The sequence below is a fragment of the Lampetra fluviatilis genome, chromosome 22 (genome assembly GCF_964198595.1).
Source record: "Lampetra fluviatilis chromosome 22, kcLamFluv1.1, whole genome shotgun sequence".
Classification (NCBI taxonomy): domain Eukaryota; kingdom Metazoa; phylum Chordata; class Hyperoartia; order Petromyzontiformes; family Petromyzontidae; genus Lampetra; species Lampetra fluviatilis.
The window spans coordinates 2,994,599-3,019,851 of record NC_136296.1 but is presented as its reverse complement, the minus strand read 5'-3'; the positions used below and the strand labels follow the sequence as shown (position 1 = coordinate 3,019,851).

At 54.8% G+C, this 25,253-nt stretch overlaps 1 protein-coding gene across 1 annotated transcript in view; it reads right to left on the bottom strand.

The window, feature by feature from the left end:
* The window catches only part of LAMA5 (laminin subunit alpha 5), a 202,859-nt gene that overhangs the window by 118,685 nt on the left and 58,921 nt on the right, over positions 1 to 25,253 (bottom strand). The window contains exons 8-23 of the mRNA XM_078866275.1: positions 21,959 to 22,077; positions 20,138 to 20,228; positions 19,502 to 19,636; positions 16,975 to 17,037; positions 16,275 to 16,415; positions 15,094 to 15,231; positions 12,644 to 12,778; positions 11,329 to 11,463; positions 9,602 to 9,739; positions 7,044 to 7,096; positions 5,349 to 5,448; positions 4,678 to 4,730; positions 4,258 to 4,363; positions 2,737 to 2,836; positions 1,331 to 1,487; positions 578 to 716 (exon numbers count right to left, since the gene is read on the bottom strand). Coding sequence (XP_078722401.1) covers positions 578 to 716; positions 1,331 to 1,487; positions 2,737 to 2,836; positions 4,258 to 4,363; positions 4,678 to 4,730; positions 5,349 to 5,448; positions 7,044 to 7,096; positions 9,602 to 9,739; positions 11,329 to 11,463; positions 12,644 to 12,778; positions 15,094 to 15,231; positions 16,275 to 16,415; positions 16,975 to 17,037; positions 19,502 to 19,636; positions 20,138 to 20,228; positions 21,959 to 22,077 — 1,803 coding nt within the window. The remainder of the gene's footprint in view (positions 1 to 577; positions 717 to 1,330; positions 1,488 to 2,736; positions 2,837 to 4,257; positions 4,364 to 4,677; positions 4,731 to 5,348; positions 5,449 to 7,043; positions 7,097 to 9,601; positions 9,740 to 11,328; positions 11,464 to 12,643; positions 12,779 to 15,093; positions 15,232 to 16,274; positions 16,416 to 16,974; positions 17,038 to 19,501; positions 19,637 to 20,137; positions 20,229 to 21,958; positions 22,078 to 25,253) is intronic.

Genomic DNA, 25,253 nt, shown 5'->3' with positions numbered 1-25,253 from the left:
ACGCTTTTCTGGACATCACATCCAGCGTCACCGGGTGTTAACCAAATTTCAGCTCTCACGTGAAAGGGCTTCCCAACCCGCCTACTGAAGTAGGATCTGTAATGTCATCAGCAGTCACGCACATGAATCCAATTTAATAATTAGGGTTCATTCCTGGTTGCTTGGCTGCAATTGGCTGCTTAGATGAGGGTAACAAGGCAAGGTCAATCTATTTAGCAGCATTAACCAGGGCGGCCGCTGGACTCGAACCGCGAATCTCTGTGACACGCGGCTAACGCGCCCCCCCCCCCCGGCCAGATCGCCAGGCCCCAATCGCACGTCACAGACATGGAGAGCGCTGGGCGAGAGTTCGAATCCGGGAATGGGCCGCGAGGTTCGGAGCTGCTGAGCGGAGGGCCTGGCCCACGTAAGGCCGTGCGTGCGTGTGTGTGCGTGCGTGCGTGCGTGTGTGTGTGTGCGTGCGTGTGTGCACGTGCGCGTGTGTGTGCACGTGTGTGTGCGTGTGTGCGTGTGTGTGCGTGTGTGCGTGCATGTGTGTGTGTGTGTGCGTGTGTGCGTGTGCGGTGCCGGCGCTCACAGCTCCAGCAGGTGTCCGAGCTAAAGTCCTCGGTGACGGAGATCACCGCCTGCACGTCGTGCGGCACCGCGCTCTGGTAGCGGAACACCACGCGGTACAGCAGCGGCAGCTCCACCTGCACCCGCACCACCAGCTGCGTCTGCACACGCGCACACACACAGCGCATGTGAATACACAACACACCGCACGCACACACAACACACCGCACGCACACAGAACACACCGCACGCACGCCCACACCGCACGTGAACACGCACACACCGCACGCACACACACATCGTCCACACACACCACACGCACACACAACACACCGCACGCACACACACACGCATGCACAATGCAAGCGCCCACACATGCCGAAGCACAGCTTGGTTTAGAAACAGATTATGATATCAGTGTTGTTAGTGAGTGTCTATTAAGGCTGATGTGGCACGCTCCCCCAGTGCTGATACTGACAGACCACACCAGGTACCCATTTAAGGCTGAGTCCACCTTGGTGAGGCCCATGACCAGTTTTGGAATCACTCGCCATTGATGTTAGCCACGGCCAAGCATCAAACTCGTGTAGCCGGGTTCATAGTGCAAGACACATACCAATGTGCCACTACCAGAGGGAGGGAGGGAGGAGAGGGAGGGGAGGGGAGGGAGAGAGGGAGGAGAGGAGGGAGGAAAGGTGGAGGGGAGGGGAGGGAGGGGAAGAGAGGGAGGGAGGGAGGGAGGAGAGGGAGGGGAGGGAGAGGAGGAGGCCCCCACCTGCAGGCAGGACATCTGCGCGTAGCCGCGCCAGCTGAAGTCGCTGAACTCGTTCGGGTCGAATCCGAAGCGCACGGGGCGCCCCTCCAGCGTGAGGCCCTCCTCCACCTCCACCCGCAGCGCGTGCATCCCCGGCAAGAAGTAGTGCTGCTCCGGCCTGCACACACACACACGCAAGATAAAGATCACCCGTAAAGCCTCGGTAGACTGTTGGGGCAAGTGCTGTTAGCGGGTAGCGCCTACGAAGACCGGCACGGCACACGAGGGGGTGGGTGGAATCCGAGTCTCGGTGACCTGCGTTGAAACTGGGATCTCTCGCCTAGAGAGTTGATGGGGCCAAGCCTGACCACTCATGACCTTTGGGTTCATCGCACTTCTTTGGGGTGGGGGGGGACGCCACGTGAAGCCATGCACCGGCTCCGGCAGGAACTTGCACTCGTCCACTCGAATATTGTGTTTAGTTTGTTGTCCTTCCCCAACACCTCCGATCAGCACGGTCGGGCTACGTACGGCGTCCAAAAGAAGTTCAACGCACGTACGCGCGTCCTGCGATGCAATCATTCGCCCAGAACGTGCGCACGAGAGCCGATCCTATTGCTCCGTCTCTGCGGCGGGACCCAAGTTCAGCGCACGTACAGCAGCAACACGTTCGGGAGCTAAATGACGACGTTGAGACCTGCTTGCCATGTGGGGGGCCTCAGAAGAGAGTTGGTGGAGTTTTGCTGTCCCTCTGTTGAAGGAGCGCAGAACACCGTGGGGCTTACTCTGTAAGCTGTTACGAAATATTCTACTGAAATTCAATCTTCATTTCTCACCCACAAATTCTTATTTTTGGATATAGGGGTAACGAGGCTACCAAGAGGTGTTGACGAACTTTATCATGAACAACGGCAAACTGGCCATGTATAGGGCCAGGAAATGCGCAATTGACGGAAGCGGCTTCCTTAGCCACTGCCGCATCTTCAAGGTCCTGGTTTCTGCCAGAATTTGGCTGGAATTTCGGTACGCTCAGTTGACGGGGGGTGTCGCATCTTTCTCGCCGCGTTGGGCTACCGAGGGTGGCCACAATTGCACGACCGTGGACCGTGGCGTGCGTCTTCAGTTTCGGATCTGGGTGTGAATTCTACAATGTTGACGGCGTGATCCCAGAAGGGGGACTTTGGACTTAGGTAGGCGGCAAGGTATATTGTTGGGGTCTTGGTTGATGGGTTGGAACTTGCACTGTGCATCTGGAACACACATCATCTTAACAAGGTGGAGTGGCACCGTTCACCATCAAAGTTCCTCACGGGAATTTTTTCCGTCAAATTTGCGACGAGACACCCAGGGCACAATCGGACCGTGACGAGAAGACCAGGCGGCGCGTTTCGCGTGCAAGGGAAGTGCGGCGCAGCGCGGCTCCCTACCGGTCGCAGCGGCGCCCCCCCAGGTGGGGGCGGCAGCTGCAGACGCCCGTGCGGCTGTCGCAGCCGTGGCCCAGCGACCCCCCAACGTCGCAGAGGCAGCCTGCACTCGCCACGCACGGCACGCGCAGCACATCACACACGCACACACACAGCATGCACGGCACGCGCAGCACATCACACACGCACACACAGCATGCACGGCATGCGCAGCACATCACACACGCACACACACAGCATGCACGGCACGCACAGCACATCACACGCACGCACACACAGCATGCATGGCATGCGCAGCACATCACACGCGCACACACACAGCACGCAGCAGCACATCACACACGCACACACACAGCATGCACGGCACGCGCAGCACATCACACGCGCACACACACAGCACGCAGCAGCACATCACACACGCACACACACAGCATGCACGGCATGCGCAGCAGCATAACGCGCGCACAGGCAGCACGGCACGCACAGACGGCACGCACAGCATAGCGCACACACGCACAGCACGGCACAGCGCGGCGACACATTTGAATTGGCAAGCAGCGAATCTGAGCGACGGCCGCTAGTAACAATCTCCATTTGGTGTTCACGAGCGCGCAGTGGAAACGATACAATCCCACGGGTTGGGGCCTCAGTCTCTGGTCCCCGCCATAGGAGGCTGTCACGGGGCCCCACGAGGTTGGTGCTCGTCGGGGTTCACGCGTTTGGCGGTGTGCACCGAACAGACGGAAGGGAGAGCAGTGGAGACGAGCAGGTTTGTGCCACGGCGCGAAACACCGAGGGGGAGCTTTGGTGAACGGTGGTGCCCGACGGCGCAGTGGCGGAGGGAAGGGAGCAGGCAGGAGGTGGAGTGGACGCTGGCTGCGGGCACACCCTTTTGGGAGTGGGGCCAGCTGTGTTTGTATCTTGATATCCGCTCGTATTGGATATTGCTCACGACCAGTGTGTTGCTTGTATCCGCACTGTGCTTTATATATACACGGGCATGCTTATATGTCCAGCTTACGCTGTAATGGGGGGGGGGGGGCGATGTAGTGGAATCAACAGCATTAGCTAGAGCAGGAACCACTTCAGCCTGACATTAAGAAGAAGGAAAATCAACACATCCCTCAATAACACAGTTGTGTGTCTTTAAAATGCAAAAGAAATGCAGAACTGGTGGACGATTCGTGAAGCGACCATTCTTCACAGCACACGAACGAAGAGGAACGGATGTTGTCCACAACGTCGTCAATTGTATCTTTTGTTTTTTCCTATCTCAAGGCCACACAGCGTTGTTGACCAATGCGTCGAGTCGATTTGTATCGACTGTGCCCGCGTACCGCCGCCAACGCAGCGGCGTCGCCGGGCGACATTTGCGAAGAGGCGCGCTTCAGCTAGAAGTCCATTTTTGTTTTTAACATAACTAACAAACAAAAAAGAGCCTCGAGGTGAACTTGCGGCGTGACCACGGGACGAGCGGTGAGGCGCGAGGGGGCACGGCCTGCGAGAGCTGGACCCTCGTCCCACCTTGGCAGCCAAAGTAGTTGTCGACTTTGAGCGAGAAGTATCCATCCTCGCAGGCCGTGCAGGAGCGCGTGCCCACGTTGGGCTTGCAGTAGCACTGCCCCGCGAGCTGCGTGCGACAAAACGGACGTGGCGCGTAGCGGGCCAGGCGGAGTACGGGGGTGGGGGAGCGGAGGGGGAACGACATCGTCAGCAGCATCAATCGATCCAATGTTCATCTGTTACGCGGAAAGTCCCGTTTTAAGCCAAGTCATCCAGCTCGGTTTGCACGGGAGATCCGTAGTGCGATCGGCACAGAACAAAAAACAACACCAACAACACATCAACATCACAGCGGTAGGTACAGAAGAGCAGGCCACAGCAGAACAGAAAATGTCGGCAAATAGAAAATAAATGTTAAATAATTATGAAGTGAGTAAATACCTGCTCACACTCGGCTACGCCACTCAGAGTGCCCTGTCCGTCACAGTGGCAGCCTGCAGTCAACGCACACGAGAGAGACCCTTCACAGATGCCCGTGGTGTCGGCATCGGAAGCTCATGCAGACCGCAAGCAGAACCACTCGTTCGGGAACAATGCAGCAGTGAAATCGCGTGTTTTCTCGATAGCCTCCTTGGGGTTTATCCCACCACAACCTTTAACAGTGCACTCTCGCTCACCGCTGGGTGGATGAGTGGGTCACTCTGTGCCTAGTTCCTCTATTATCGCGCAGGGGTCGCATCAGGTACGGGGGCTTGCTGTGGTTGTTCCACCTGATGAGGATTGCTTGTGTTGTGATCGAAACGTCGTGATTTGTTTTACTTTATTTTATTTCTACCTACGTGACTTTACCGAAAGAACCAAAGAGTATGGGGGCCTAATATTTTCAGTGCCCAACCCTGGTGCTGACTACACTGAAGTTACTTTCGTTCAAATTTTTGTACAAATCAACCCAAACGTGCGGGCGGCGTGACTGCACCAGGGCCCGCAGGTCGGAGGCCCACGGGCTACGAGGGAGCTGAGGGGGTGGGTGGTTCGGGTTAAGCCAACGGGGCCACCCCCCGCCCCCGTTTCATTCCTTGCACCAGGGCAAACCGCCGCTGGGCCACGCTCACCTTCACAGCCAGAGGGATTGTAGGAGTTGATGTTCCAATAGAGGGGCTTGCAGACGTCACACTCTGGCCCCATCACGTGATCCCGGCACTGGCAGGAGCCCTGGAAGGAAGCAAACCCTCACACCGGGTCTCGAGCCGACAACTTCACGGGCGGCAGTCCCTCGCCAATCGACTGTTGGCCTGGGAGTCATGAGCAGCCCACCGTTAATGCACTGCCGGGTGAAGGCCTTCCCCCGGGCTGTGGCAAGTCAACGGGGATGTTCCACGAGGTTCGTCGGTGCGGGTTGTGGTGAACGAGGTCCGTCCCAGGGTCAGTTGCTAAAATTATTCCAAAAAACAATTTACTTATTTATCCTCGTCGGACTCTTTTTCAGGAGGGTCCCGCGACGTTGGATTTTCATTTGAAGATGTTTTCAGACAATTAATGGTGGGAGGGAACCGGAGCACCCGGAGAAAACCCGTGCACGTGAGGGGGCAACGCTATATCTCCGTGCAGATGGAAACAGATGGCGATGCGTCCACTTGCTGTACTGCCTTCTCCTGACGAGCCAGGATATGACACCCATGGGAAGGGAGCTTTACAACATTTGTGTGATCTACCAACCCTCACTGCCTCCCCCCCCCAATGCTGGATTACACGCCACGTGAATAGCCACCACCGCCCAGCACATCACTCGCCACCGATGTTAGCCGTGGCCAGGAATTGAACTCAAGTGGTCGGATTCATAGTGCAGTGCTCTAACAACTATGCCACTGCTCACCCCAGGCATAGATTAGTGGCATTCAGGATGACTTGTACCATGGAAGACTGATATGATTACATCACGTAAGTCACTGTGAGTATACTCAATAGGACAGTTTCTGGATGTTCATGCTAAATTCTAAATAATTTTCGTAGACCCTGCGTAAGTTCTAAGTCTGAAGGGGCGGCATTGTGGTTCCAAAAGAACTTTATTCACCACTGGAACTTGACTGCAAGCTCGACCCCTGAACCCCGGTGGAGTTAAAGACTTTCTCTCTCCACAGGAACGTGAAATTACTCAACACTGGCCCAGGGCTTCCAAAGGACATGAGGCCAACGTGCTTGTTAGCGCGTGGCCACACCGTGACTTTGTTGACTCTACGTAGTTATCCGAACCAAGTGAGTGACATCCGAGTCAGAACACTGAGTATATGCTGTGTATTTAACTCACAAGAATACTCATTTACCAAGAGGCAGTGGTGGAGCCATGGTTACCACATGGTGCTCTAAACCCTGACCACCTCAATTCAACTTCCGACCACAGTTAACATCAGAGGACGGTGAACTCTGCGCCACCGCTTCCCATGCAAATGCTAAGATAAAGATTCCCCGTATAACCCGTAACATACTTTTGGGGCAAGTGCTGTTAGTGAGCACCTTTGAAGGCAGGCAAGGCACACGAGGGGGTGGGTGTCCAGCTCCATGCCTGGTCGCCTTTGTCTCCCCAGTGGCGATGTTTACTACACACCGTACCAGCTACTCAATTGAGGCTGAGTCGACCTAGGGAAGGCCCAGGACCAGGTTCAGATAATCGTCACCGGTATTGGCCGTGAGCGGGAATCGAACCCGGGTCGCCGGGTTTGCAGCGCAACGCGCTAACCGCTACACTACCGCTCCCCACTCACACACATAACCCCGTACGCACGCAAAGCACGCCCGACACGCAAGCTCACCTCGGAGGGCACGGTGTTGCTGACGAGTGAACCGGATGGAACGCACGACGACACTGCAACACACACACACAGACACACGGTGTGCCGAGGTTCACGAAAAGTTCATCGGCATCTTCTGTTCCGCTTTTGCCCGTTCCTCCGTACGGATCGCTCCGACGCTGTTGCGCTGTGCCGATGCACCGCGGATCTCCCTTGCAAACCAGGAGGGCAACTGGTCAAAACGGGACTTTCCGTGCAACGGATTAACACTGACCGATCGAGTTGATGGATATTAATCGAGCGGGTAGGTTAAGTTCGCACTTAGCCAAACTGACCAACGCACGGAGGAGCAACGTGTCGACCCGAGCCGTGGGCCGGTCCGGGTCAGCGTGTGCATCGCAGAGCCTCGTCCCGGTGAACCGGGATGCACAAAGCAGGTTGTTACAATCTGGATTTGAAGCTTTCGTCACTGCAGGAATCCATACTCTTTGGTTCTTTTGGTAAAGTCACGTAGGTAGAAAACAAAATAAATCACGACGTTTCGGGCGCAACACAAGCGTCCGTCATCAGGTGGGAAAGCGTGGTCTGCTGCTGCTGCTGCTGCTGAGGCAGACTGTTTTAAAAGGTTTGAAATAGGTGTAGCCCAAGGGTCATAAAGAAGTGGCCGGGGCTAGTGATGTTAATGTGAGAAATTAGCATGTAACTGTAAGATAGGAGAGCGGCCTCTTAGACGAGGGCACACAAGTGGCTATGTTGATGTGAGAGATTAGCATGATGTTAATGTGAGAGATTAGCATGATGTTAATGTGAGAGATTAGCATCATGTTAATGTGAGAGATTAGCATGATGTTAATGTGAGAGATTAGCATGATGTTAATGTGAGAGATTAGCATGATGTTAATGTGAGAGATTAGCATGATGTTAATGTGAGAGATTAGCATGATGTTAATGTGAGAAATCAGGTTGTTACAGGCTGCTGCAGCGACACCTGATGGGCAGCAGAGGGCAATGTTGTACTGTGCTGTGGCACCGCGTCTCAGCTCTTCCTGCCGTGGGGGAGGCTGTCATCCAGCAGTGGATTGACAACAAGGCCTGGCACTTGTGGTGCACAACAACGGCAGAATTTGTTGATGTTTTGTGACAAGAGACGTCGTGATTGCCTGGGTCAATCCAGTGGGAGTCAGTCGCCTCCTAACGGCTCTTGTATCGCGCCTGTGATGGTTACTGTTGTCATGGACTGTGCACCCATTGATACTGCAGGCCACAACAACACTCACCCACTCACCACACTGCAGGTCACAACAACACACTCACCCACTCACTCACACACTCACCACACTGCAGGTCACAACAACACACTCACCCACTCACACACTCACAACACTGCAGGTCACAACAACAACAACACTCACCCACTCACCACACTGCAGGTCACAACAACACTCACCCTCTCACTCACCCACTCACCACACTGCAGCCCACAACAACACCCTCACCCACCCACTCACCATACTACAGGTCACAACAACACACTCACCCACTCACCATACTGCAGGTCACAACAACACACTCACCCACTCACCATACTGCAGGTCACAACAACACTCACCCTCTCACTCACCCACTCACCACACTGCAGCCCACAACAACACCCTCACCCACCCACTCACCATACTACAGGTCACAACAACACACTCACACACTTACCACACTGCAGGTCACAACAACACACTCACCCACTCACTCACACACTGCAGGTCACAACACACTCACCCACTCACCACACTGCAGGTCACAACAACACACTTACCCACTCACTCACTCACACACTGCAGGTCACAACAACACACTCACCCACTTACTCACCCACTCACCACACTGCAGGTCACAACACTCACCCACTCACCACACTGCAGGTAACAACAACACACTCACCCACTCACACACTGCAAGACACAACAACACACTTACCCACTTACTCACCCACTCACCACACTGCAGGTCACAACACTCACCCACTCACCACACTGCAGGTCACAACAACACACTTACCCACTCACCCACTCACCACACTGCAGGTCACAACACTCACCCACTCACCACACTGCAGGTCACAACACACTCACCCACTCACCACACTGCAGATCACAACACACTCACCCACTCACCACACTGCAGGTCACAACAACACACTCACCCACTCACACACTGCAGGTCATAACAACACACTCATCCACTTACTCACCCGCTCACCACACTGCAGGTCACAACAACACACTCACCGTCTCACTCACTCACCACACTGCAGGTCACAACAACACACTCACCGTCTCACTCACTCACCACACTGCAGGTCACAACAACACTCACCCACTCACTCACTCACCACACTGCAGGTCACAACAACACTCACCCACCCACTCACTCACCACACTGCAGGTCACAACAACACTCACCCTCTCACCCACCCACTCACCACACTGCAGACCAACAGACACCGTGGGCTCACTCCACCACACGCGGACTGAGCGGGGATATCGGCGGGTGGGCAATCGCGGTGCGGGATCTGCGCTCGCTACCCTCGCAGCGCGGGAAGTCGTAGGAGCCGGGGACGCACGCCTCGCACTTGTGGCCCAGGATGCCGGCCCGGCACGCGCACTGCCCGCTGTGCTGGTCGCAGGCGGCCGACAGCGAACCGTCCAGGTTGCAGTCACATGCTGAGGGAGCGGACACGGGGACGCACACGTCACTCGGGACGCACGCGTCACTCGCCACGCACGCGTCACTCGGGACGCACGTGTCACTCGCCACTTTCCCCGAGCAAGATTCAGATGTTTCTGGCTGGCGAGATGTGAACTACGTCACCTGGTCTACAGGAGGTCGTGGGTTCGATCCCGACCCCGATGTCTGCTGTGTATTTGGAGTTTGCGTGTTTTTCTCCCCGTGGTCTCATGGGGCTTTTTCTCCAGTTTTTCCCTCCACATTTAGAATCAACGTGCATTTAGAGTATTTGACTGCTATAAATATCCAAATGATCAGCCACTTGATTGAACTATCATTTGTAGCCAGGTCGCTTCTGAAATTAAATCTATATAGCTCAATGGGCCTTATCTGGTTAAATAAAAAATAGTTTAATAGTAGTTTAGTTTTGTGAGGCCAAAGTATCACGGTTTTGGCTCCGGCTCAGCAAGGGAGTCGGTGGGAAACCACCCGAACCGTGATGGTCCCTATGCTGGCTCGGCTCGGGTGTGCCAGTGGAAAAAGGGGTTGATAGCGTTCCTCCCAGACCGTCGTTGTTTCCAGGAAAGATGCAATTCTACCGTGGGGCCGTGTCGAGCCGACGTGTGAGAAATGAGGACAGCTGAGACACAAGCAGAGGCAGATTGAGTTTGAGGGGGGGCCCGGCATTGTGATGGTTTTGAGGGTGGGGGGCCCTCACTTTCTTAAATTTCTTCCCCTGGACTGTTTTTCCACCAACTCTCCGCCGTTATTCACCGTGGTCATTTTAAATTCTAGCTTCTAACCACGACGTACAAATCGTGAAGCTAGGGCACAATATTCGTAAGCCACTGGAGCTGCACACTATTAAATCTAGGTTGAAAACTCATTTAAAAAAAATACTTTTTGCGTTAAGTTTGTCGTCCTTTCCCCCACACCGGCACTCCTCAGGGCACCAGACCACGTGCGCACCACCACCACTATTCAGAACGTCCCCTATTCCTACTCCGCGACGTCTCCGCAGAGGGGAGGAAGCGACAGTGACCGTGCGTGGGCTGCCACTGGACCAACCGGCTCCAAAGTGGCGCTTCTACGCTCACATTTCCACCGTCTGCCTTCGACCGTGACGAAGTGGTGCCGTCGGATCGCAGGCTGCAGCCCCTGAAAAGCTCCCCCCCCCCGTAGCGTCAATCTGGCCCCCCAGTCGCCGAGCCCGGCGCTCAAAACGTCAAGCAGCCAGCAACAAACGGCACGCTGAACGTTGTACGAGGCGAGAGTGCGACGCCGTGTCCTGCAGTCCACGTGAAAAGATTCTGATTCTGCCTTGAATTGACCGAGGTCATTGCGAGAGCTCGGGAAAAGAGGCATTGGGAGGGGATTTCAAATTGGAGCAATGCGGGGAAAGGGAGTAAAGGAGCGGGCAGGCAAGTGTGGTGGTAGCCTGCAGTGTTGGCGGTGCTGCTAGTGGTGGTGATGGTGGAACGCAGTGTGGTAGACGGAGCACTTCGGCACGGAGCAACCAAACAGCGACGTTCAGAGCGGACAGGGAGGGCGACCGGCCCGGACGAGCAAGGGGAACGAAACGTACGCATGCACACAGGGAAGCCGTAGAAGCCGTCGGCGCAGCGTTCGCAGCGCGAGCCCGCGAAGTTGGGCTGGCACGCGCAGCGCCCACCGTGGCCGCAGTGAGTCTCCACCGAGCCAGCCGGCTCGCACACGCACTCTGCACACACGCACGCACAGCAGCACGCGGACACAAAACATGCGGACACAAAAAACACGGAGACGACGCGCCCCCCCCCACCCCAACCCCCTCCACACGCCCACTCGGTAAACTCCGACTGACGATGTTTTACACCTCCGATTAGCACGGTTGGCTACGTACGGTGCGTAACAAGTTCAACATACATACATAAAGTGCACCAAGTATTCGTTTAAAAAAAAACAAGTGACCTCGGGGAGGCCCAGGAACAGTTCATGTATCACTCGCACGTCGATTTTAGCCGTGGCCCGGAAATCAAATTACAGTAGAATAGGACTCTGCACGCCAGCGTGGGGCGTTGAATGAAACTCGGTATTTGTATGTTTGTGTGCTCAGTGTGTGTGTGCTCAGTGTGTGTGTATGATCAGTCTGTGTGTGTGTGCGCTCGGTGTGTGTGTGTATGATCAGTCTGTGTGTGTATGATTAGTCTGTGTGTGTGTGCTCAGTGTGTGTATATGATCAGTCTGTGTGTGTGTGCTCGGTGTGTGTGTGTGTGTGTATGATCAGTCTGTGTGTGTGTGCGTGTGTGTACTCGGTGTGTGTGTATGCTTAGTCTGTGTGTGTGTGTGTGTACTCGGTGTGTGTGTGTGCTAGGTGTGTGTGTGTACTCGGTGTGTGTGTATGCTCAGTCTGTGTGTGTGTGTGTACTCGTGTGTGTGTGCTAGGTGTGTGTGTGTACTCGGTGTGTGTGTATGCTCAGTCTGTGTGTGTGTGTGTGTACTCGGTGTGTGTGTGTGCTAGGTGTGCGTGTGTGTACTCGGTGTGTGTGTATGCTCAGTCTGTGTGTGTGTGTGTACTCAGTGTGTGTGTGTACTCGGTGTGTGTGTGTGCTCAGTCTGTGTGTGTGTGCGTACTCGGTGTGTGTGTGTGCTCAGAGTGCGTGTGTGTGCTCGATGTCAGTCGACCCATGGCACCTGGGTCTGCCCCATGACCTCGTGCCCGCAGGCCTTCTCGACACTTCACATGGCCTCAACGTGCACCTAGCCTGGCACAAGCGCCGTGGTGACGTCACCGCCACTTTAGTGGCGAGCGGCGCTTGTTGCCGTTGCGCTCGTCGCGTGTATGCACGTGTGCCTGTGCTCCATGCCGGACTGTGCGCGCTGCATGGCGGTGGCGCGGGGAGTGCGGCGGCAGTGCGCACCCTGGCACTGAGGAAAGCTGTGGAAGCCGGGGTTGCAGGTCTCGCAGTGAGAGCCGCCGTACTCCGGGCGGCACATGCAGCGCCCAAAGTCGTTGCACACGTCCGCCTGGCAGCCGTCCTGGTAGCACTGGCACACTGCACAAAGACAAAGATCCACCCCCCCGTATAGCCTCTTAGCAGAATGTTTGGGGGCAAGTGCTGTTAGCGAGCAGCGCCTATGAAGGCCGGCACGGCACACGAGGGGGTGGGCGGCCAGCACCACGCCCGGCCGCCTTTGTCTCCACACCGCACCAGGTACTCTTTTGTTGGACCGCGTTTCACCACTCCGGTTGGTGCGAGCTGGTGAAGGCGTGAAGCGTAAGTTGAACTTCTTTCACACTGTACGTAGCGAACCGTGTGAATCAGAGGTGCGGGGGAAGGACAACAAACTAAATACAAAAAGCGGTTCTAAAAAGATTAGTTTTCATATTCTTGGTTCTTTCGGTAAAGTCATGTAGAAGGGACATAATAAAATAATATTATTTGGTTCTTTCGGTAAAGTCATGTAGAAGGGACATAATAAAATAATATTATTTCCCTTCTACGTGACTTTACCGAAAGAACCAAGAATATTAATCCCTGCAGTCACGAAAGCTTTAAATCGAAAGATTAGTTTTCAATATAGATAATTTAAAAGTGCATAGCTCCAGCGGCTTCCGATTATCGGAAGAGCGTTCCAGACGGCCACAGAAGCGCACCTGAAAGCGCGCGATGCGGTGACCGTCTTTGTTCTACGGTTAGCGGGGATGACCGGAGTTCCCGTGATGGTTTACGCGTAGATGTGGAAGCAGCATGGTCACGGCACCACGGTGGACATCGGACGCACTGCTCCCTCCCCCACGCTACCCACGAAGTAACCCCCTCCCTACCCAGCAGCCCACGGCGTGCGTGTTGTGTTCAAAGCCTACGGTGGGGCCCCCCCCGCCAATGTGAGCGCCATTCAGGCGCGGCTTTCAACGGAGCCCCTTTGTGCGCCTTTAAGTGCCGTCGGGAAAACACCGCGGCCAAAACGCGAACTGCTTAGCCGAGCTGCGCGGCGACGCCGCACCCGCGCTGAATGGATCGGGAATGCGGCGGACACGGGAACACACAAACTTTGTCAGGGACGCGGGCAAGTTGGCCCGCCGGCACGTTTCTAGGCGAGCCGGCCACGCATTCACCGAGGACCTCGCGTGTTGTTTTGAGCGAGGTGGGTGGGGCAGTGGGGGAGAAGTTTTTCTCTTTTGGCAAGCGATGATCAATGCAACGGAAGCGAGCGCCCAGCGGCTACGCACCCCGAGAAGCAGCGCGCGCGGCGTCGTGCCGACATTCCTGCAGGCGACTAATATTCGGGCCCGTCCGACGTTGACATCGCAACGACGCGACGGGGAGTGGCAACTCGGGTGCGGCCGGAAGGCTCGCAAGTCCACAATCTGGCCGGAGGACGAGGCGGGTTGAGCCGATCGCGAGGTCAACAAAAAAGGTGCCACCTTTTGCGGAAGGTGACAACCGTGATCAGTCAGCTCTGGGCCAGGATTGGTCCTTGATGTTCTTTTAATTCTCAAGTGCCAAAATGAAATCAAACTCACCGCACTTGAGAAACGTCGAGTCTAGGCACCTGTTGTATTGCCAGAAAGGGTAAAACCTGTTCTTGTTTTTCCTACTTTGCTACTCAAAAAAAAGTTCCCATGATACAGCTGCTCACCCCGAGCTATAAATCTTCTAACACGTGCATTGTCTTTGTACGTTTTGCCTTGTGGTGTTCTCTGGTCTGACACTGGTGGTGAGACTAGGCCACGGGGAGGGCTGCCTACGGTGTTGGCCAATCAGTTTCGAAGACGATGCACATTGTCAGAGCACGTTTGTTTGCATGTTAACCACCAGTGCCGTGTGTGGCTAATGCAGACTTGATTCCTTGCAAAAGGTTTCTAGTTGGTGTTTGGGCGTCTTGGCACCTGTTGCATTGTTAGACAGGGTAAAACCTTTTCTTATTCTTCATGCTTGAGATAGCAGGCTTAATCAGGCTGTGAAAATATAACATGACGTTTCACCCCTTTCTGCCAATAAAAGAGGTGTTAAGATGTACAAACACAAGTACGTGCGGCTAACACAAACCTGATGCCTTCCAAAAGGTTTCTATCTGGTGTTGAACATCTTAACACAACTCCTGTTTCATTGCCAGAAAGGGTAGAGAAAAAAAAACCCTATTCTTATTTTTTGTTTGCCCGCCGGGGGGCTGTTCACACGCGTTCCCGTTCCAGCGTTGGTCGCCCAACCGATCCGTATCTCAATCGCGGCGTGTGCAGGCCAACGCACCAAGAGGACAATCCAGCGGCGCTAAACATCCTCGTCTCCGTGCGCCCCCCCGTCGCGCCGCGGGGAGATCGCGGGGGAGAGGCGTGGGGCAGACCGTGCGCGTGCAAGGCACTCACGCTGGCACAGCGGGTAGTTGTGGTACCCGGCGGCGCAGAGCTCGCAGCGAGGGCCCTGGAAGCCGGTCCGGCACGAGCACTGCCCCGACACCGGGTCGCAGCCCGCCCCGTCGGCGCCGGGGACGGAGCAGTCGCACTCTGCGTGGGCACAGGGCACGTTCGGCCGGGCGGCACGCCGCGGGGCACGGTCACAACGCGGGTTAGGGGCACGGCTGGGGTTGACGTTTCTTTCCACTGTCGACCAAACCCGGACGTAATTTCCCAGCCAGCACTTGGGTGTTATCAACGCTGAGTGCTCAACACGATGCCAATATCACGGTTCAGTGAACATCAATTCCGGCCACCAGGTCACAGATGCCAACTCCCGGATTGTCTGGGTCACAACTCCGATCGGTGGCAAGCCCCACGTAACATCGTCGCATAACCAACAGTCACGTGTCCGCCTTGACCAAATCACTTCCCACGCTCGGGGGAGTATTTGTGCAGGGTGTGACCTCACCTTCTGTAGTCGTTGCACAAACCCAACCTTTTCACGCGAAGGAATGCATTCTTAATCTCACGTTCATTCACTTTCATTCTAAGGTCGGGTGAAGCAGTTTTCCATATTTAAAGGTAATTACGCTCAACAAAATAAATATATATAACGAATGTTTAAATGGCCAGCCCCAGTCCGACTGAGTGTAAATTCTGGGCAACCGAGGCCAATGACGCAATCGCTTTCACCATCCTCGCAGCCGCACTCCCCAACCCAGCGCACGGAGCCGAGCAAGAGGGCGCACACGGAGAAACTTCAACTTTAATGAAAACAAACTCTGCCTCCAGCGGCAACGAGCATTTGGAGGAGGCCAAGATTAAGACCATGAAACGCAGCCAGGGAACAGCGGAGGCCCTCGGCCATTTAACCCTGATTTTGGGTCGTGTTTAATGCAGCCGTTTCAGCATCATCAGCCACGATCTATCCTCGTGGTCGAGTGACAGAGCAATCCACCCAGTTCCTGCACGTTGAGCCCCTTTCCATTGCTCCGTCTCCATGGCGGACGCCCCCCCCAGGGCGTGTTCCTTGCCCCGGGCTGCCACTCCTCCGTGAGTCCCAATTGCCAGCCATCGTCCCTCTTCAGTAATCTCTCAGCTTGCTCTGAACACCACCACTCCCACCACCCTCCCCCCCCGTGCCCTCTCACCCTGGCAGTGAGGGTAGCCGTGGTGCCCGGGCGCACACGCGCTGCACGTGACGCCGGTGTAGCCGCGCCGGCACGGGCAGTGCCCCGTGGCCGTGCTCCGGAAGCACGCGTCCGAGCCGTCGGCAGAGCACTCGCAGCTCACTGTGCACAACGCCGGGATGGATCAGGGGCAGGGCGGCGGTGGGGGGGGGAGGAGGACAATCAGGGGGCGCTTGGGGAAAGGTGGCGCAGGCGGAGAGACGTTTGTGATCCCACGGGAGTCGTTTTGCTTCTCCTTCAGAGACACGCAAACTCCAAATATACAGCAGGCGTCAAGGTCAGAATCGAACGCACGACCTCCTGTACACCAGGCGAGGGAGTTAACATCTCACAGCACAGTTAGTCGATCGGCAGGTATCATTTTGTGGGGTAAAGCATGGTTACTCCCAACTCCTCCAAGACGTCTGGCCCAGCGTGGAGGAGAAGGCCACAAGCCCTGCTGTAGAGGAGCTCTCTAGAGGTGCCCCCCCCCCCTCTCTTGGAGACGCTCCCACCAGCAGTTGAGCAAGCCATTGCAGGGCTGCCCCTTTACTTTTTATTTATTTATCGTGAATCCGGCTACCCTGCCCCGGGCAACTTGAACGGACGAGGCTGCTCCTCACCGCGGGGGGAAGCGGCGAAGCTGCGGCGCGTGACGCACGGAGAGCACGCGACTCGGTACCTGTGATGTGGGCGACTTGCTGAGCGACGGGTGGCGGCGTTGGGAAGCTTGTGTTCCGGAGAGCTGTGGAGAGAAGCAAGCAGGAGACATTCGGGGCAGAGCGCAAGTGAAGGCCTAACCGGTCCACGGTCGTGGTCTCGGCGGCGAGCTACTGTATCGACGCACCGACAAAGACAAAGATCCCCCGTATAGCCTTGACAGACTGTAGGGGCAAGTGCTGTTAGCGAGCACCTATGAAGGCCAGAACGGTACACGAGGGGGTGGGTGGCCAGCACCACGCCCGACCGCCTTTGTCTCCCCAGTGGCGATGTTTACAACACACCGCACCAATTACTCATTTGAGGCTGAGTCGACCTAGGGGAGGCCCAGGACCGGTTCAGATAATCGTCACTGGTGTTGGCCGTGAGCGGGAATCGAAACCAGATCGCCGGGTTCATAGCGCATCGCGCTAATCGCTACACTATCGCTCCCCGACACCCACACACACACACGCGCGGAGACAAAGCCCTCCTTCATAGACGCCCGGCAACAACACATCGCGAGCAGGAGACCGGGCTCTGTTGAGTCTCGATAAATCGCGGCGGCTTTACCCGGATGTAAACAAAAACATTATCGTAGCTAGAACACGGGACTTTTCTTGCCAGTATCAAAATATAAGGATAATTTTTACCCTTTCTGGCAATAAAGCAGGTGTTAAGATGTTAAAACGCAAAACAGAAACCTTTTGCGAGCAATCGTGTCTGCATTAACCGCACATACTTGCGGTGAACATGCAAACACAAAAGGTTTCTGGTTTGGTGTTTTAACATCTTGACACATTTTATTGCCAAAAAGGGTAAAAAACCTCTTCTTATATTATCGTAGGTAGACTAATTTGTTCATGCGATTGCAATTATGGAAAAGCAAGTACCTATGACCAAATCATCCACAATGCACCGATCTTGTAAGATATAGAGTTGAATCTGAATTGTGCACGGATGGGTCACAACTTTGCACAGCGGTCGTTGTTGTTATAGGCTGCAAGCTACGGCACGGAGAGCAGAGGGAAAATGCAGCAAAACCTACTGTTGTACTGTACTTCCATGCTCCCGTGGCTATGCTCTCCACCCTTACCATCCCGCACTGAGCAGCGTGGTTTAAGTGTGCTATAAACTCCCATGACCCACACTGCAGAGGCCTCATCCAGCAGTGGAGTGAGCAAGGGCTGTATGTTTACATTTGGTTTTAACATGTCAGTGTAGATGATTGAGGCAACGTCTATAAATAAAATCTTGACTTAAAGCTTTCGTGACTGCAGGAATTCATGTTATTGGGTCTTTCGGTAAATTCACGTACATAGGTTCAAAGAAAATAATAAAAAAATATAACAAAAAACTACGACGTTTCGATCGCAACACAAGCGGTCGTCTTCAGGAACACTATCTTCGTGACTCTATAAATTAAGTCAGTCTCGAGAAATCTCCACACGAGCCCGCCACGTCTCGCCATCGCCTCCCTTCCCTTCCGCTCGTTCCCGTAGCCGCACAGTCACCGACAATCAATTCCCCCATCCGCAGGCCCACTCTGTCAGTGTTGCACCACGTTGCCTCTCAGGTCTTCTCTTCCCCGCTTTGTCGACAACCTTTGCGAGCCACTCGGCGACCTGCCCCAACCCACCGATTCGCCCTAAACACCGCGCCCCCATTCCGCTACATTCCAAGTGATAACGATAATCGCCGTAGACAGAGAGTACAGACTTTTTCCTTTAATGCGTGTTTTTTATAACGCGAATTGGATATAACGTCATTGAATGAATGAAACTACGTCGCGCGAGTAGGAATAATCGGTTGTAAGGCTGGCTCGGCGTAGCATCACCCAAGGCGGGATGCTGCTGGATGCTTCTAGATACTACCAACGCGCCTCAGTCTGTGTTTGGCCTGAGCACGCATCTCACCGTGTTATCGCGGACTGTGCTTTTTACCCTATAATACATATTATTTATTAGAACGCAATATTTCAATGCGGAGTTCTTCAGGAACTTCAGGAACGCAACTACCGCATTATAGGAACTTCAGACTGTGCTTACCGAGACAGGGGAAGCCCTGTGTGCTGTGGCTCCCGTTCGTGCACTATGAACCTGAGTTTGTGATGCTTGGCCAGGGCTAATAATGATAATTAAATTCTAATTAGTTTTGCCTCTAGTGTTTAGTTTGTTGTGATATCTGCGATCAGCTCCGTACGGTGAGAGAGAAGTTCAATATAGATAATACTCATGAAATATGGGCTTTTGTGCCTCTTCGGATAATACTAATAATATAATATTGGACTCGTTGTAGTGATTTATTTGGCCTCTCGACCACCGACTGGTTATTGTCCACAGGTGTAAACATCGCAATGTTTACACCGGCCCTCACGGCCCCCACGGCCCCCACGGCCCCCACGGCCCCCACGGGCCGCACGGGCCCCCAAGGGGTTCCACAGCCCCCAAGGGGCCCCCACGGCCCCAACGGCCCCAACGGGCACCACGCCGGTTGGAGCCGAGACTCACGCCAGCAGTGGGGGTAGCCAAGGAAGCCGCGGGCGCAGTGCTGGCACCGCTCTCCGGAGAAGTTGGGCCTGCAGAGGCAGTAGCCGCTCCGATCCTCGCAGCCGCCCAGCGTGTGATCCAACTCGCAGTCGCACGCTGTGAGCACACGCGCAGGAGAGAGACAAAGATCTAAACAGACTCTTGCCGTTCGCGAGCAGCACCTGCGAAGGCCGGCACGGCACACGAGGGGGTGGGTGGGTGGCCAGCACCACGCCCGGCCGCCTTTGTCTCCCGAGCGGCGAGGCTGACACACCGCACCGGGTGCTCGTTCGAGTCGACCTATGCAAGGCCGTGCACCGGTTCAGATAATCGTCACCGATGTTGGCCCGTGAGCGGCAGGGTTCGTAGCGCAGCGCGCCGACTGCTACGCCCGGCACACCCCCTTAGGCGCATCAACGACGCACGCAACGACGCAGCGCAGCGTGATCTCAGGTGGGAAGTGAAGCGCGTGAGGACACCCACCGAGGAAGCGTCGTTGCGTTGGACGGGTTCACGGGTGGTGGTGAGGGGGGGAGTAGGGGAGGGGGCGGGGAGATGGAGGGGGCGGGGGGGATGGAGGGGAGGGGATGGAGGGGAGGGGGCGGAGGGGGTTCTCACCCTGGCACGAGTCCTGAGCGGTGGGAGGCACCCCCGCCAGGCGGTAGAATCCCGGCTTGCAGTGCTCGCAGTTTACCCCGTCCGTGTTGTGCTGCACCAACACAGCGGCATCGTACATCGTACTGCAAGACTACATGCGGACGTGTCGTGCTGCACCAACACAGCGGCAGCGACATCGTACACCGATTCCCTCCTCCCGCAAGACTACGCGCGTACGGCCCTCTGGTCAGTTCACTGCTGGACGACGGACTGACTCCCCACGGCCGTGCGGGTTGCCGGGGCCACTAGAGGTCGTCGGGTTCAAATGACCACACCAATCTGTGATGATTGTTGTTGTTGTTATTTGTTGGTGGCGGAATGCTCAACTCGTGGTTCATCGGGTTACGAGTTGCACATCAGTCCATCGTCTCCCAGGGGTGGATAAATACGAGAACCGCTTTGGGAAGTCGACAACGATTGTCCTATAGAGTGGCCTCTGCCATCTACGGCCCTCTGTTAATCCACCGCTCGACGAAGGCCCCTCCACGTTGTGAGGGTCGTGGGCGTTATTCGACGATACGTCACCACACCGACCGGTGCAGGTGGGAGAGGGCATTGGACGTAGACACCGGAGTATAGCACAGCACAACGTGGGCCATCAGCAGCCCGGAGCGCCTGGGTTTGTGTGCGCGGCGGGCACTCGTCCAAGCGCTGTCTCCGTGCTCAAAGCCGGCTTGGCTTCCAGGTGGGGTGAGATCGGATGCATCCTGGGCAATTTAGCCAATGGGCTCCCCACAGATCCACAGATGTTCAAATTGCCTCCGCTGTTGTGACCTTACGAGATCGACGACCGGGCAAAGGCACCAGGGAGGGTCCCTGAAGGGGCAGCACGTGGCTAGGAAATGTTAGCTACCTTACCTAATATGCGGGAGGTCGTGGGTTCGATCCCAACCCTGACGATGCCTGCTGTATATAGCTGGAGTTTGCGTGTCTCTCTCTCCCCGCAGTTGCATGGATTTTTCTCCGGGTCTTAGGGTTTTTCCCTCCACATTTAGAAACATGCGTTTTAGAGTATTTGAATGCGTGGAGTTAACCAACTTCAAAGATCGTGTTAAAACCAAAGCCCTTTGGTCTCTAATTTTGTGTCAATGAGTGCACGGATGCCATACATTTGCACGTGATAAGCCACATCATCTGTGGCCTGGTTGCTTCTGAAAAATATCTATATAGCTCAGTGGGCTTTACCTGGTAAATTAAAATATATATATTTTTTAGAAGAGGCACGCAACACTGGGGTGCACGTAAGCATGGCCATCCCCCGGTGCCTCCTGCTCTGCCTCTACTCCACATGAGTCGTGGGTTCAAGCTTCACTGCTGGGCAGTGACAAATTGAGTGACCGTCAACACGACTGCATTAGATTGAGAACGTAAACTCACTCGGTTTGATGAACGTGATTTAACCCAGGTTCTCATTGGCACGGGCCTAGTGCTCATAGGTGGGTGAGTTCGTGTGTGGGCGAGTTCGTGGGCAGGTGAGTTCCTGGATGGGCGAGTTCCTGGGCAGGTAAGTGAGCGGGTGACTGAGTAATCGTGAGGGTGTATCCGAATTTCCCAAGGCAATCGAATGGCCAAATCACTTTCAACTCTAATAGTTGCTCTTCGTTGACGATACGAAATCCTCATCATCATCATGGTCACCAGAGGTCGAGTCGATCCCCAACTGGGATGTTTACCCAGAACCCTTCCTGATTGTGAACCGAGTGCTCTTGCCACGCCGCCGCCTCTGCCGTTGGGGGGGGGGGTGCAACATCGGAGCTGCGATGGGCCGAGGCCGTTGCTCACCCGGCAATTGAGGCAGCGACCTCCGCCCTCGCGCTCCCCGCGCACGTTCAGGCTCCCTCTCGTCCTCTCCACCTCCGCCTCGTACTCGCACTCCTCCGAGTGGCCGTGGCAATTGCAGGCTGCGGGCAGACGAGGCCAGAATTAAAACGGACGTGTGCACGTTCGTCGAATGCACGCACGCGTGGGGGGAGCGGTCGTATAGTGCGGCGGTCAGCAGCGCTCTGCGCTACAAAACCCGGCGACTCGGTTTCGATTCTCGCTCACGGCCACCGACTGCGAGGAGGCTCAGGAAGCGGCTCAGACAATCGTCACCGATGTTGGCCTTGAGCGGGAATCGAACTCGGGTCGCCGGGTTTCGTAGCGCAGCGCGCTAACCGCTGCACTCCCACTCCCCATTTACATTACACGCGCACACGCGAGTGCACACGCGTGTGTGGCGACAGAGCTCGCGACCCCAGAGCAGTCCCCACTTAATGCTGCATCTGCGATTGGGTCATTCTTACAAAACACACGTGCTGCTCAGTTGCTCCGTGCCTTCTCAGTGCAAAGCATCTGGGAAGGCCCCCGAGGTCCGTTTGAGCCGTCGTGATGCCCGCTCCACGGGGACCTCCGACTCTGGAGTGCGTCAACATATTTCGGAGGGAACATTTTTCTACCCCCGTAACACAGAGGGTATGTTTTCCCACTGGTTGGATAAACAAAACGTTATTTTTAGCCATTTTTTTGGCAAGTTGTAATTTCTAAACGTTATAAATGTTAAGACTTTGATTGCTTACGATCTGAACTTTTTTTTGTATGTTTAGTGTACAATCGTCTTTTGGTGGCGTGCGTAAAAAAATGCTCACTTGCAAATGAAATTGGCCAAACATCCCCATTTTCAGGACCCTTCTCTTAAGCCTCAATGCGACTTTGCTCGATAGAGATCAGAATATTTATTTGAAATGGAGGAATCTGATAAGCTATAAAGCTCTTTATCGCAGGTCAGAACGTTACAACAAACTATACAAACGCCAGGAGTACAAAGACTCGAAAAGGTAAGCAAATCGCTTAAAAACAGATACAAATGAAACTAAACTATTTCTTTATCTTACCAGGTATGCAAGAACATTTGTTATTGTGCACTCTTATACGAGTCCAGCCCATCACGAATGCGCATTGACCACGCGTTGAAGTGGGCTCTCTGAAACCGCAACACCGTTTTGAGTCTGTTGCGAAACTGGCTCAGACTCAGGGATGGATCCCCGGTCATGCGCTGGTAGCGGTGTTCAAGGTCTTTGGGCCAGAGACCCCGAAACTGCGCTGGCCGTGTCGCGTGCGAGGTTTAGGTCGAAGCGAGCCGCCGATCGTAGTCGGAGTCGATTTGGGTCTGCCGCAGCTGGTACGTACTGATCAGCGAGATAGGACGGAGCGGATTGATGGACACTCTTGAAGACGACGTAGCATAATTTGTACGTAATCCTCTATTTGATAGGCAGCCAGTGCAGATCATCACGTGATAGCTAGTAAACATTTCTCTTTTCTAGCTATAAAAGCCCACTGAGCTATTCATCTTCTTTTTTTTCTGAAGCGACCTGGCCACAAACGATAGCTCAACGAAGTGGCTTATCGCGTGGAAACTTCCGAGCGGCAAAATCATCTGATCAACGCGTGTAGATCGAGAGGTCACCAGTCACGGACTGGCGTGGTCGCTGCCACCATCGCTCAGCGCTTCCTTCCCCCTGCCAGACACTCAGGCAGCGTGACTCAAAGCACTCCAGGCCATCACTGCTGGGACTGCAGGGCGACTGCACTTGTGGGTGTACCAGTATACGTACACAATGGGCAGGGGACTGGCACATGCCATGGGAATGTGGAATTTCCATCAGTGTGAATGATCGCATCCGTGAGCTCGCGAGGCTCTGGATCGGAGGAACGCCCCACTTAGGGCGATGGCTACATTCCTTTTTAGGTGTTTTTTTGTAAGCGAGATGAAAATGAACTTCCTGAAGACGATTCTTCTAAAGGACGGGATGATACCCCCGGCCATCGATACAGGCAGGTCACGAACCCAGTTGCTGTGCTGCAATTTAATGGCTCGCCACTGTCTCTATGCTGGCGAATGCCTCACGCATGCGATCGTCTCTGTGCGAACGATCTGGCGTAAAAAAACGAGAAATAATCTGGAGGGCGAGAGATGGGATCAAAGCGGCAGGAAGGAGCAAGGCGTCCGTGCGTCCACCGCCGCTCGTCGTCTGCGACGGAGCGGAACAAAGACGACGCGGACGCCCCGTGGCTCCCGTAGCGGAGTATGTACATGAGGCCCAGGAACGGTTCAGATAATATGTACGTTTGTTGAACTTCTTTCGTGTCGTACGTGGCCAGACCGCGCTGATCGCAGCTGCGGGGGAAGGATAAGTCATGTCGAATGTTGTGGGAATAGACGAGCAATTTCTGTGCTCTCGCTGCGGAAAGGAGGGTGGTGGGGGGCCTGGGAAAGCGAACGCTGGCCACCGATGCCAACATTTACTCTGAAAATTTAAATTCACGGGGATTTTGTTTTTCCTTCCCATCCAGCACACGGTAAACAAATTAATAAAAAAAGTCTTACATTTTTTACTTTTGCCGAGCAGCTGAATAGCTTAGTGCCGAGTGCGCTGGCACTGCACTGCACCAACGATGGGTGCGCAGTCCAGCAGCTGCCCCCCTCCTCCCTCCGCTGATCCCTGCGGGGGTCGATGGGACGTTAAAGAGCCCAAGACAATTTTAAGCGGCGGCGAACAGCGCACATCTCAAATGTGTCCGCAAACAGAACAAGTGAGTGGCGGCCCTTCTGCAACTCAAGTCGCCGATTCGCTGGCCTGTGCGACAAAGTCCACCTTTGACCAGCGCGACTGCAATGAATCTGCCTTTTTTTATGGTGAAGACGAGGGGATTGCTCACCAATGTTTGTTTAACAAACCACACCCTGCTGATGTGAATCAGCGAAGCTGAAACTGGTTCAAGATTTGCATCCATTAATCAAATTCTATTTTGATCTGTAAAGCCAATGGGTAAATATTGCGCGTTAAGTTAAACTTTGCTTTGATTATATTATCGAATAAATCCCACACTCTTCGTGACAGGGCTGAGATCATCGCCTCATCACACGCGAGAACCCAGTTTCATCACAGGTGGTTGAAACTCACATTTGAACCCAGGATCTCAACAGTGCCGGCTCCGTGATCTGATCGATCTAATCACAGAGCCTCCGGCCCTTCTCTAATTCTAAAACGTTTAAGGGGCATGGGCTCTGATGGGGTCTAGCGTAGGATCTGCG